This window comes from Pseudorasbora parva, chromosome 18 (assembly GCF_024679245.1).
Source record: "Pseudorasbora parva isolate DD20220531a chromosome 18, ASM2467924v1, whole genome shotgun sequence".
Lineage (NCBI taxonomy): Eukaryota > Metazoa > Chordata > Actinopteri > Cypriniformes > Gobionidae > Pseudorasbora > Pseudorasbora parva.
Window position 1 is genome coordinate 42,095,530 of NC_090189.1, and position 13,012 is coordinate 42,108,541.

General features: G+C 38.6%; 1 protein-coding gene across 2 annotated transcripts in view; it reads left to right on the plus strand.

Moving 5' to 3' along the window:
- ube2b (ubiquitin-conjugating enzyme E2B (RAD6 homolog)) overlaps window positions 1–13,012 on the plus strand; it is a 254,975-nt gene that overhangs the window by 228,671 nt on the left and 13,292 nt on the right. Inside the window, exon 1 of one of the 2 annotated variants that reach the window (XM_067424352.1) lies at window positions 8,002–8,157. The exons of the other annotated variant lie outside the window; for it this stretch is intronic. Within the exon in view, the coding sequence (XP_067280453.1) occupies window positions 8,114–8,157 (44 nt within the window). The 5' untranslated portion in view covers window positions 8,002–8,113. Of the gene's footprint in view, window positions 1–8,001; window positions 8,158–13,012 lie in introns of those variants that run through there. 2 annotated transcript variants of the gene reach the window in all.

Here is a 13,012-nt window from a genome sequence, read left to right on the forward strand (position 1 = left end):
GATCAGCCAGTGTTACTATTCAAAAACATTCTGGGAAGATTTATATAGCCTATGCATGTTCAACAGAAAGTTGAAAATGTATCTGTTAATTTTATGATAAATCTTATGATTTTATTTAATAAATTTCATACTCGTATAAATAACTCTAAATCTAGTTTTGAAGGTCTTTATGGCTGATTTTCATGTATGTATTGATTGAATTGAATTGTATTGTATTGATAACAAAAATACAATTTTATACTAAAGAGTTAAAAATTGCAATTGGATGTGCTATATTCCTAGTATAAATAATTGGTGTATGTGTTTATTCTTTACTTCTAGTTTAATCAATAATATTGTATGCATAAACAATACATTCATTTATTTATTTTAATTTTATTTTAAAAATATGTATTGTTAACCCATTTCCTTTTAATACACTGTAAAAACATTTTTGTTGGTTTAACTTAAAAAAGTAAGTAACCTGGTTGCCTTAAAATTTTTAGTTTATTGAAAACAAAATTTTGAGTTGATACAATGAAGGAAATTGGTTTAATAAATAAAAACTCAAAATATTATTTAATCTGAACCACATAAAAAATGTGATTAATCATGAAAATAGCACAATTTGGCATGTTTCACTGCATCATCACAAATAAAACACACACAATTACACAATATGCTTACAATTTCTTTTAATAATATTTTAATAAAGGTTGTAAAAGTTATTAAAGGGGTACTTCAGCGCTGGGAAGATGAATCTGTATTTAAACTGGGTCCTCAATGCAGTAGAAATGTGAAATTATTTTTGAATTTGGTGTCTTCTAGACTGAGAAAAGACAGAAAATGTATTTTTGTCCCATGGGGATGAAAGACTACAATTCCCAGAATGCTTCGCTGCCCTGTGAGGCCATTCCCAACACCACCAACTTCATTACAGTGACTGAGTTAGAGAAGACACTACAATATTAAAAACTGAACGTGTCTGTTCAATATAATGAGTGAGTCACCGCGCGAGTGTCACAGCCCTGAGCACTAACTGCAGGAGTGATGAGAGCTGAGGTAATCGCGACTACATTCGCGGCATACATTCACACAGGAGTTCAGTCTGGCACGCATTTCAGTTCATGCCTTTGCAAGCTTAACTTTCATAGAAATGAATTTGAGAAGTTAAAAGACTTACATTGCTCACCATAGCTCCGTTTAAATGATCCTGTCTGCAAGCTGAGCTGAGCTGAGCTCTCCCTGCCTGCTGAGTGTAATCTCCCATCCCCCATGCGCAGATTCAAAACATGCGGAAATGGCTCCCTCTGCTGGCTGTAGTCTTTAGCCTCTGGGCAAACATTCCTCCTATGATGCAAAAATCGTCATTTTGCATCATAGGAGGAATTTTTACAGAAATAAAATGCATAAATCTCTTGTCTCAGGGAGATATGAGGGGGGAAAGCACAATAATTTGAATATTCTCCAGGGTTTCTACTGATACAAAGCCATATGCTAATCGCTGAAGTAACCCTTTAACTAAAAATGTAAAACATTTGAAATATTCTGGTCAAGCTCATGTAAATGAAATGTAAGATTAAAAAAATGCTTGTTTGCTATTTTAGTTTATCTTTTTAAAGTACTATATTATCGATACTCTAGTAAATTTTAATTTTCACTGAATTATTAGTGTTTTTTTTCTTCTGATTTCTATTAAATTATTGTAAAAAGAAAAGAAAAAAACACCTTAACAGGGCGAACAAACTGATAACAGGGTGGACAAAATAATAACAATGGACAAAATACAAACCCGATTCCAAAAAAGTTGGGACACTGTACCAATTGTGAATAAAAACCGAATGCAATGATGTGGAAGTTTCAAATTTCAACATTTTATTCAGAATACAACATAGATGACATATCAAATGTTTAAACTTAGAAAATATATAATTTTAAGGGAAAAAAAAGTTGATTTTAAATTTCATGGCATCAACACATCTCAAAAAAGTTGGGCCAAGGCCATGTTTCCCCCTGTGTGTCATCCCCTCTTCTTTTTATATCAGTCTGCAAACGTCTGGGAACTGAGGAGACTCAAGTTTAGGAATAGGAATGTTGTCCCATTCTTGTCTAACACAGGCTTCAAGTTGCTCAACGGTCTTAGGTCTTCTTTATCGCATCTTCCTCTTTATGATGCACCAAATGTTTTCTATGGGTGAAATATCTGGACTGCAGTCTGGCCATTTCAGTGCCAGATCCTTCTTCTACGCAGCCATGATGTTGTAATTGATGCAGGATGTGGTCTGGCATTGTCATGTTGGAAGATGCAAGGTCTTCCCTGAAAGAGACGGCTAGAAGGGGACATATGTTGTTCTAGAACTTGGATGTACCTTTCAGCATTGATGGTGCCTTTCCAGATGTGTAAGCTGCCCATGCCACACACACTCATGAACCCCAGACCATCAGAGATGCAGCTTCTGAACGGGGCGCTGATAACAACTTGGGTTGTCCTTGTCCTCTTTAGTCCGGATGACATGGCGTCCCAGTTTTCCAGAAAGAATTTCAAATTTTGATTCGTCTGACCACAGAACAGTTTTCCACTTTGCCACAGTCCATTTTAAATGAGCTTTGGCCCAGAGGAAACGCCTGCACTTCTGGATCATGTTTGGCTTCTTTTTTGACCTGTAGAGTTTTAGCCGGCGACGGCGAATGACACAGTGGATTGTGTTCTCCAATGTTTTCTGGAAGTATTCCTGAGCCCATGTTGTGATTTCCATTACAGTAGCATTCCTGTATGTGATGCAGTGCTGTCTAAGGGCCTGAAGATCACGGGCATTCAGTATGGTTTTGACCCTTGACCCTTACGCACAGAGATTGTTCCAGATTCAGGCCCTTCAGGCCCTCTGAATCTTTGGATGATATTATGCACTGGAGATGATGATAACTTCAAACTCTTTGCAATTTTTCTCTGAGAAACTCCTTTCTGATATTGCTCCACTATTTTTCGTCACAGCATTGGGGGAATTGGTGATCCTCTGCCCATCTTGACTTCTGAGAGACACTGCCACTCTGAGAGGCTCTTTTTATACCCAATCATGTTGCCAAAATTGACCTAATAATTTGCAAATTAGTCCTCCAGCGGTTCCTCAACTTTTCTCGCTCTTATTGCTACGTGTCCCAACTTTTTTTGGAATGTGTAGCTCTCATGAAATTCAAAATGAGCCAATATTTGGCATGATATTGCAAAATGTCTCACTTTCAACATTTGATTTGTTATCTGTATTCTATTGTGAAAAAAAAGTTTATGAGATTTGTAAATTATTGCATTCCTTTTTATTCACAATTTGTACAGTGTCCTAACTTTTTTGGAATCGGGTTTGTAATGACAATGCGGACAAAATAATAACAGGGTGGACAAACTGATAACAATGTGGACAAACTAAAAACAGTGTGGACAAACTAAAAACAGGGTGGACAGACTGATAACAGAGAGGACAAACTGGTAACAGAGAGGACAAACTGATAACAGGGTGGACAGACTGATAACAGGGTGGACAAACTGATAACAGGGTGGACAAACTAAAAACAGTGTGGACAAACTAAAAACAGGGTGGACAAACTAAAAACAGGGTGGACAGACTGATAACAGAGAGGACAAACTGATAACAGGGTGGACAAACTTATAACATTGTGGACAAACTAAAAACAGGGTGGACAAACTGATAACAGTTTGGACAAACTAAAAACAGGGTGGACAAACTAAAAACAGTGTGGACAAACTAAAAACAGGGTGGACAGACTGATAACAGAGAGGACAAACTGGTAACAGGGTGGACAAACTAAAAACAGTGTGGACAAACTAAAAACAGGGTGGACAGACTGATAACAGAGAGGACAAACTGGTAACAGGGTGGACAAACTTATAACATTGTGGACAAACTAAAAACAGGGTGGATAAACTGATAACAGTTTGGACAAACTAAAAACAGGGTGGACAGACTGATAACAGAGAGGACAAACTGATAACAGTTTGGACAAACTAAAAACAGGGTGGACAGACTGATAACAGAGAGGACAAACTGATAACAGTTTGGACAAACTAAAAACAGGGTGGACAAACTAAAAACAGGGTGGACAAACTAAAAACAGGGTGGACAAACTAAAAACAGGGTGGACAGACTGATAACAGAGAGGACAAACTGATAACAGGGTGGACAAACTGATGACAGGGCTGACAAACTGATAACAGGGTGGACAAACTGATAACAGGATGGACAAAATAATTTACATTTACATTTATGCATTTAGCAGACGCTTTTATCCAAAGCGACTTACAACTCAGGAGAACAGGAAGCGATCCGTCAAGAAGAGGCAACGAAACACAAAAAGTGCCCTAAATACTAAGATTTGTACACTGCTCAGAGTAGCAAAGACCAGAAAAGGAAAGAAGAGAGGGGGAGAAATAGAGGGGGAATTTTTTTTTTTTTTTTTTAATGTAAGATTAAGTGCTCATGGAAGAGATGAGTTTTTACCTGTCTTTTGAACGAAGTGAGTGATTCTGTTGTGCGTATGGAGGACGGAAGATCGTTCCACCAACCCGGAACAATGAAAGAAAAAGTTTGAGAGAGGGATTTCATGCCTCTCTGTGATGGTACCACAAGCCTTCGCTCAATAGCTGAGCGAAGGCTTCTGGTGGGTGTGTAGACGCGTAGGAGTGAGTCGAAGTATGCGGGTGCTGCGCTTGTGGAAGATCCATAAGCAAGAGTCAGGGCTTTGAATTTGATCCGGGCAGCGAGTGGTAGCCAATGCAGAGAGATGAATAGAGGTGTGACATGAGCCCTTTTGGGCTCATTGAATACAAGACGTGCTGCAGCGTTCTGGATCATTTGCAACGGTTTGATTGCACAAGATGGAAGTCCAGCCAGAAGCGCGTTGCAATAGTCAAGTCTAGAAATGACCAGGGCTTGGACAAGAAGCTGTGTTGCATGCTCCGTAAGGAAAGGTCTGATTTTCCTGATATTGTGCAATGCAAACCTGCATGACCGAGCCGTCTTCGAGATGTGGTCTTTGAAGGACAGCTGGTCATCAAAGATTACTCCAAGATTTCTGACCGACCCCGAAGGAGTAATCAGAGATGAACCTAGCTGGATGGTAAAATCGTGTTGTATGGTGGGGTTAGCAGGGAAAACAAGCAGCTCAGTCTTTGCTAGATTGAGCTGCAGGTGATGTTTTTTCATCCATGCCGAGATGTCCGCCAGACAGTTTGAGATTCGTGCAGCTACTGTGGGATCATCAAATAATAACAGGGTGGATAGACTGATAACAGAGAGGACAAACTGATAACAGGGTGGACAAACTGGTAACAGAGAGGACAAACTAATAACAGGGTGGACAAACTGATAACAGAGAGGACAAACTAATAACAGGGTGGACAAACTGATAACAGAGAGGACAAACTAATAACAGGGTGGACAAACTGATAACAGAGAGACAAAATGATAACTGATAACAGGGTGGACAAACTGATAACAGAGAGGACAAACTGATAACAGAGAGGACAAACTGATAACAGGGTGTACAGGGTGGACAAACTGATAACAGAGAAGACAAACTGATAACAGGGTGTACAGGGTGGACAAACTGATAACAGAGAAGACAAACTGATAACAGGGTGGACAAACTGATAACAGAGAAGACAAAATGATAACAGGGTTGACAAACTGATAACAGCGGGACAAACTGATAACGGGGTTGACAAACTGATAACAGGGTGGACAAACTGATAACGGGGTTGACAAACTGATAACTGGGTGGACAAACTGACAACAGAGAGGACAAACTGATCGCAGGGTGGACAAAATAACAGCGTGGACCAACTGACAACAGAGAGGACAAACTGATCGCAGGGTGGACAAAATAACAGCGTGGACCAACTGACAACAGAGAGGACAAACTGATCGCAGGGTGGACAAAATAACAGCGTGGACAAAATGATAACAGAGTGGGCAAACTGATAACAGGGTGGACAAAATAATAACAGAGAGGACAAACTGATAACAGGGTGTACAGGGTGGACAAACTGATAACAGAGAAGACAAACTGATAACAGGGTGGACAAACTGATAACAGAGAAGACAAACTGATAACAGGGTGGACAAACTGATAACAGAGAAGACAAAATGATAACAGGGTTGACAAACTGATAACAGCGGGACAAACTGATAACGGGGTTGACAAACTGATAACAGGGTGGACAAACTGATAACGGGGTTGACAAACTGATTACTGGGTGGACAAACTGACAACAGAGAGGACAAACTGATCGCAGGGTGGACAAAATAACAGCGTGGACCAACTGACAACAGAGAGGACAAACTGATCGCAGGGTGGACAAAATAACAGCGTGGACAAAATGATAACAGAGTGGGAAAACTGATAACAGGGTGGACAAAATAATAACAGGGTGGAAAAAACGGATAACAGGGTGAACAAACTGATAACAGTGTGGACAAACTAAAAACAGGGTGGACAGACTGATAACAGAGAGGACAAACTGATAACAGGGTGGACAAACTGATAACACGGCGGACAACATAATAATGGTGGACAAACTGATAACAGAGAGACAAACTGATAACTGATAACAGGGTGGACAAACTGATAACAGAGAGGACAAACTGATAACAGGGTGGACAAACTAATAACAGGGTGGACAAACTGATAACAGAGAGACAAACTGATAGCAGGGTGGACAAACTGATAACAGAGAGGACAAACTGATAACAGAGAGGACAAACTGATAACAGGGTGGAAAAACTAATAACAGGGTGGACAAACTATTGACAGGGTGGACAAACTATTAACAGGGTGGAAAAACTAATAACAGGGTGGACAAACTGATAACCGAAAGGACAAACTGATAACAGGGTGGACAAATTGATAACAGAGAGGACAAACTGATAACAGGTTGGACAAACTGATAACAGGGTGGACAAACTGATAACAGGGTGGACAAACTGATAACAGAGAGGAAAAACTGATAACAGGTTGGACAAACTGATGACAGGGTTGACAAACTGATAACTGGGTGGACCAACTGATAACTGGGTGGACAAACTGACAACAGAGAGGACAAACTGATGACAGGGTTGACAAACTGATAACTGGGTGGACAAACTGACAACAGAGAGGACAAACTGATGACAGGGTTGACAAACTGATAACTGGGTGAATAATACTATATTTGTTTTGTATTGTTTGTAGGTTGACTATATTTGTTTTGTATTGTTAGGTTGACTATGTTTGTTTGTATTGTTTGTAGGTTGACTTTGTTTGTTTTGTATTGTTTGTAGGTTGACTATGTTTGTTTTGTATTGTTTGTAGGTTGACTATGTTTGTTTTGTATTGTTTGGAGGTTGACTATGTTTGTTTGTATTGTTTGTAGGTTGACTATGTTTGTTTTGTATTGTTTGTAGGTAGGTTGACTATGTTTGTTTTGTATTGTTTGTAGGTTGACTATGTTTGTTTTGTATTGTTAGGTTGACTATGTTTGTTTTGTATTGTTTGTAGGTTGACTATGTTTGTTTTGTATTGTTTGTAGGTTGACTATGTTTTTTTGTTTGTTTGTATTGTTTGTAGGTTGACTATATTTGTTTTGTATTGTTTGTAGGTAGGTTGACTATGTTTGTTTTGTATTGTTTGTAGGTTGACTATATTTGTTTTGTATTGTTAGGTTGACTATGTTTGTTTTGTATTGTTTGTAGGTTGACTATGTTTGTTTTGTATTGTTTGTAGGTTGACTATGTTTGTTTGTTTGTTTGTATTGTTTGTAGGTTGACTATATTTGTTTTGTATTGTTTGTAGGTAGGTTGACTATGTTTGTTTTGTATTGTTTGTAGGTTGACTATATTTGTTTGTATTGTTTGTAGGTTGACTATATTTGTTTGTATTGTTTGTAGGTTGACTATGTTTGTTTTGTATTTGTTGGTTGACTATATTTGTTTGTAGTGTAAACAACAGTTTTGGTGACGAAAGCGCCACTGCGGTTGTTGCCAGGTCCATGGCGTCACGGGTGACGTCACAGCGCATCGCACCTATCCTCCCCAATCTGACGGTCTTCTGCTCGTTTTATGACATAATAAGGCGCTGTTAAAGCATGTCTACTCCGGCGAGACGGCGGCTAATGAGGGACTTTAAGAGGTTGGTGATTTCCGACGAGTGTTATGTGGTAATGTAACGTCTCACGCGCTGTTTATACTCGAGGCTAGCTTTAGCCGCGTTAGCTAGGCCTGCGCCAGAGTTCATTCCTGTTGTTTTTCTCCACAGTACCATAATACTTTTTCATAGGTTAGACAGCACCTGTGGGCATCATATGCAGGCTCGGAAAGCATTCCTGATGCAGGTTTGGCGTGACAGCTCTTACTGGCCAAATTGCTGATCAAAACTCGAAAGCGCATCACAAACATTTATTTGTCGCTATTCTAGACTGTTTTTATTAATAAAACAGTGCTAAGCCTTTACAATAAGGTCCCTTTAGCTAACGTTAGTTAATTCAATAACTAGCCATGAGAAACACATGCTACAGCACTTTGTAATCTTCGCAAATTAGCTAATAAACAAAAAATATAATGGTTAGTCCGGATCCATTTAACTTTTGATTTGATTGTATTGCCATTAACTAAGATTAATACATGCTTTAGAAGTTATTTCATATCAAATGTAGGGTAAGTGATTTTTTAATAAACTTTTTTGTTATTGTGAAAATCTCTCCACATTCTGATAGCAATCAAATGGTCTAGATATTATTAAAAATATGTTTTAGAAATGCCATATGACTCCAGTGGGTTACTAAAGGCCTTCAGGGGGGTATTCCAGAAAGCAGGTTATGTGACATATTCAGGTATGTTTAAGAGTAAGTTAGTGGATAATCTCAGCTTTTGGTTCCAAAAACGGAGGTAACTTTCAGGTATGTAAGTTTATATGGCAACTCACTCTCTGAACATTACCTGTTCCAGACTATTCTATAGTAACCGTAATAAGATACAATATTATATATTAATTCTAAAGCACTATTATAACAAGGTAATGTTTAAAAAGTTAATTCAATTCAAATATATTTATTGTTTGTTATTGTCATCTCACACATGGATCTTCATTCAATTAATTAGCATCAACAACAACAAAAAAAGATTACTTATTAAATGAAAAGATTGAAAAAAATATTGCATAATCACCCAATAGGTGGTGATGTGCACTAAATAGGTTATGTAAATGCCATTAAACAAAAGAAGAGGAAGTAGAAAGGCACGCTTTTTCTTAACGCCTGTTTCCGTTTATAACTTTATAAACTATAATCACTGGCTTCCGGTAAAGGCCGTACACGAGTCTAGTTAGGGCAGAAGAGTGACCTCTGACCCAACGAGTGACCTCTGACCCAGCGCATGACGAGTAGGGTTGAACGATTTTGGAAAATAATCTTATTGTGCTTTGTTTTGGCCGATATTGCGAATATTTATTTCCTTCTAAGCTCTTTATCTTCTGTATTATTCAACAAAGATGAGCAATAAATCATTGTATATTAATGGTGGGGGTTAGGCACCTCACAATCCGATTCCAAAACAGTTCGTGAACCTTTCTTAGTAATTAATCTTATTAATAAAAGTACATTTGTATTAGTACATTTTAAAATAATTACACAATTGAACAACAATTGAATGTTAAGAATTTTAAATATATAAACTTGTATAGCTTTAAAACATGAAAGCTAGTAAATAATAAAGAGGAACAAAAAGCGTATTAAAAGCAATGAACACAGAGTGCTTTCAGTCTCTAAGAGTCTGAGCTGCGAGAGTTTGATTATGAGTGATGATCACAGACAGCAGGAGATCTGCATTGACACTCATGCACAGATCTCTTCTGAAATAGAAGATGTGTTTGTTCTGTCTGTTTAATCCCTTGAGACATTACTGACTGTGCTTATGCTAATTTTGGATCATAAAAGCATTTTGAGACGCGCAGCTCTCATAAAGCGCGGCGTGAGCATTTGAAACTGAAAGCCTTCTGTCAGTGAGTTTCCTGTTTTTAATATATAAGCACTAGTGATGCCAATCCTCAATATAATATTGAACCGTTCGCTGCAGCATTCACGGTTCAGTACGCGCTTGTGAATTGCGTTTTTTCTGAATTGCGTTTTGTATTTAATTAATTATTTCTATTTCTCTCCGTTTGAAATATTTCTCTCAGTTTATGTTGGCTCTATTTGAGTGTGCCTGTGAGTCTATGCGCTGATATGAGCAAATATCCAATCATATGCACGCAGTGTTTTAAAGCCTTGCCGGTTAAGCTTTTTACATGCGCTGAGCACGCACTAAAGTCTGTCAAACACGCGATTACTGGACTAAATCATCTTACTGCGCTAATACTGTCAGACACACACAAGGTTAACATATATAAACACAGTCCGTTATGTCTAAAGTGAAAGTAAAATTGCGTGTCTTTGAGATATTATAGTGAACACTTGTCCTTAAAGGGACAGCTCACCTCCAGAATTATGTTAAAGTTCCCGTTCTTCGCGTGTTTTCGAAGCTTTGATTATGTTTACAGTGTGCAATATAACATGAGTTCATGTTTCGCGTGTAAAAAAACACAGTATTTTTCACACAATTGACTTATCTGTACAGCGCTGTTTCCTCTGTCCTAAAAACGGCCTGATGATTTCCTTGTTCTATGAAGTCCCTCCTTCAGAAACACGTAACGAGTTCTGATTGGGCCAGCGCTTCCCGTGTTGTGATTGGACAGCAGCTTAGCGCACTTTGCCTGGAAAGGTCCCACCTCTTACCATAACGGGGAGATGCAAGCGCTGAATGCGCGCTCTTCTGCACGCGGGAGAGCAACGAGACCACGCCCCCTATTTTGCATGTTCTTGTGGGCGGAGTCAACAAACGGTTTTAGCTGAATCATTAAAGCAGGAAGTGCAGTGGTGTAGTCCAAACCGGCCGTTCGCTGTAGGCTTTGAAAGGGAACTTCTGTTAAATAAAATATCTCGCTTGGCATTGAACTTTGAGCTTTATAATTTTACAGGTATTATTTATGCTCTAACAGCAACATTACACAATAACTAAAGTTTGAAAGATGGAATCGCCAAGAACGGGACCTTTAAAGCCTTGCCGGTTAAACATGTCATTCGTGTTTTACATGCGCTGAGCACGCACTAAAGTCTGTCAAACACGCGATTACTGGACTAAATCATCTTACTGCACTAATACTGTCAGACACACACAAGGTTAACATATATAAACACAGTCCGTTATGTCTAAAGGGAAAGTAAAATCACGTGTCTGTAAATGAGATAGTGAACACTTGTCCTTAAAGGGACAGCTCACCTCTAAAATTATGTTAATAAAACAACAAAAGACAAACCAAAAATCACTCGCTGCTCTTGAATAAAGTAATAATACAGTAGCGTTTAATCAATGTATATTGAAGACTGTCGTTTTAATTTTAGTCTACATTTATTTTTTCAATGTCATACTTAAAGGGTTCGTTCACCCAGAAATGAAATGTCTGTCATTAACTCCTCTCCCTAATGTCGCTCCACACCCGTCAGACCTCCGTTCATCTTCACACACAGTTTAAGATATTTTATATTTAGTCCGAGAGCGTATGCAAGTGTATGCACACTATACTGTCCATGTCCAGAAAGGGAATAAAAACATCATCACAGTAGTCCATATGAGACATCAGTGGGTTAATTAGAGTCTCTTGAAGCATCCAAAATGTCTGAAAATCACGTGACATTGGTGATCCGAATCATGAATCAATACGCTGATTCATAACATTCATAAAAGATTTGAAAGGTTATGAATCGGCGACTGCATTGTTCAGCATTGTCTTCTCTTCCGGGTTTGTGTTCAATCCTCAAATAAAGATTTGAACGGTTATGAATCAGCGAATCGATTCATGATTCGGATCACCAATGTCACGTGATTTCAGCAGTTTGACACGCGATCTGAATCATGAATCAATACGCTGATTCATAACCGTTCAAATCTTTATTTGAGGATTGAACACAAACCCGGAAGAGAAGACACTGCTGAATAAAGTCCCTCGTCTATTGTATAGTTTGACCAACACAATGTTAGATTGATTAAACACACACTGCTCTTTCCTGTAGGCGTAACGTTGATGCTGCTTCTGCAGACTGCTTTACTCTCGCGTGTCATGTGACCAGAGTGTATTCGTAGCCTTTGTGGTTACAAAATCGTGTTTTATCATGTCGAGATATTATCGCAAATGCAATGAACCATTCAGTCCTAATGACGAGTGACCTCTGACCCGACATATTGACGAATGCGGAAGTGCAGAGAATAGAGCAAAACAAAACGTAGTTCACAAATCGTTCTGAGTGTCGTTCTTAGACCATTTACATCTAAAATAATGATAATCAATCAATCAATCAACTTTATTTATACAGCGCTTTTACAATCACGATTGTGTCAAAGCAGCTTCAGTGTCAAACAGGACAATACTGCAGCAGAATTAGATTCGGCTGTACAGTCGCTCTGGAGAAAACAGTGATGTTATCAGCTTATTTTAATTTAGCATATAGCGACAATGTTGGCAGATCAGTATTATAGTTTATAGAATTAAATAAGACCTAAATCATAAATTTTATCTGTATAACCAGCTGAATAACTTTTATCATAATTTTAGTGTCCCCAACTGAGCAAGCCAAGCCAAAGGCGACCAAAGGAACCGAAACTCCATTAGGGCATGATGGAGAAAAATAAACCTTAGAGAAACCAGACTCAGTTCTCCTCTGGCCTATTAACACACAGTGGAGGATTATTATTCTGGCAACCTTACAGGTCGGAAATCATATTAGATCGGATTATTCAAAATTTCAGGGGACCCCGGAAGAGACAGATTTATTTATGATGGGGCGTCGATTACACAAGAGTATGAATACATGAAAGATCGGAATTATTGCGCCGGAGGCGGGTTTTAAGGATGACGTGCCGGTGAGGCAAATTCGGAGGAGACACCATTTGACACG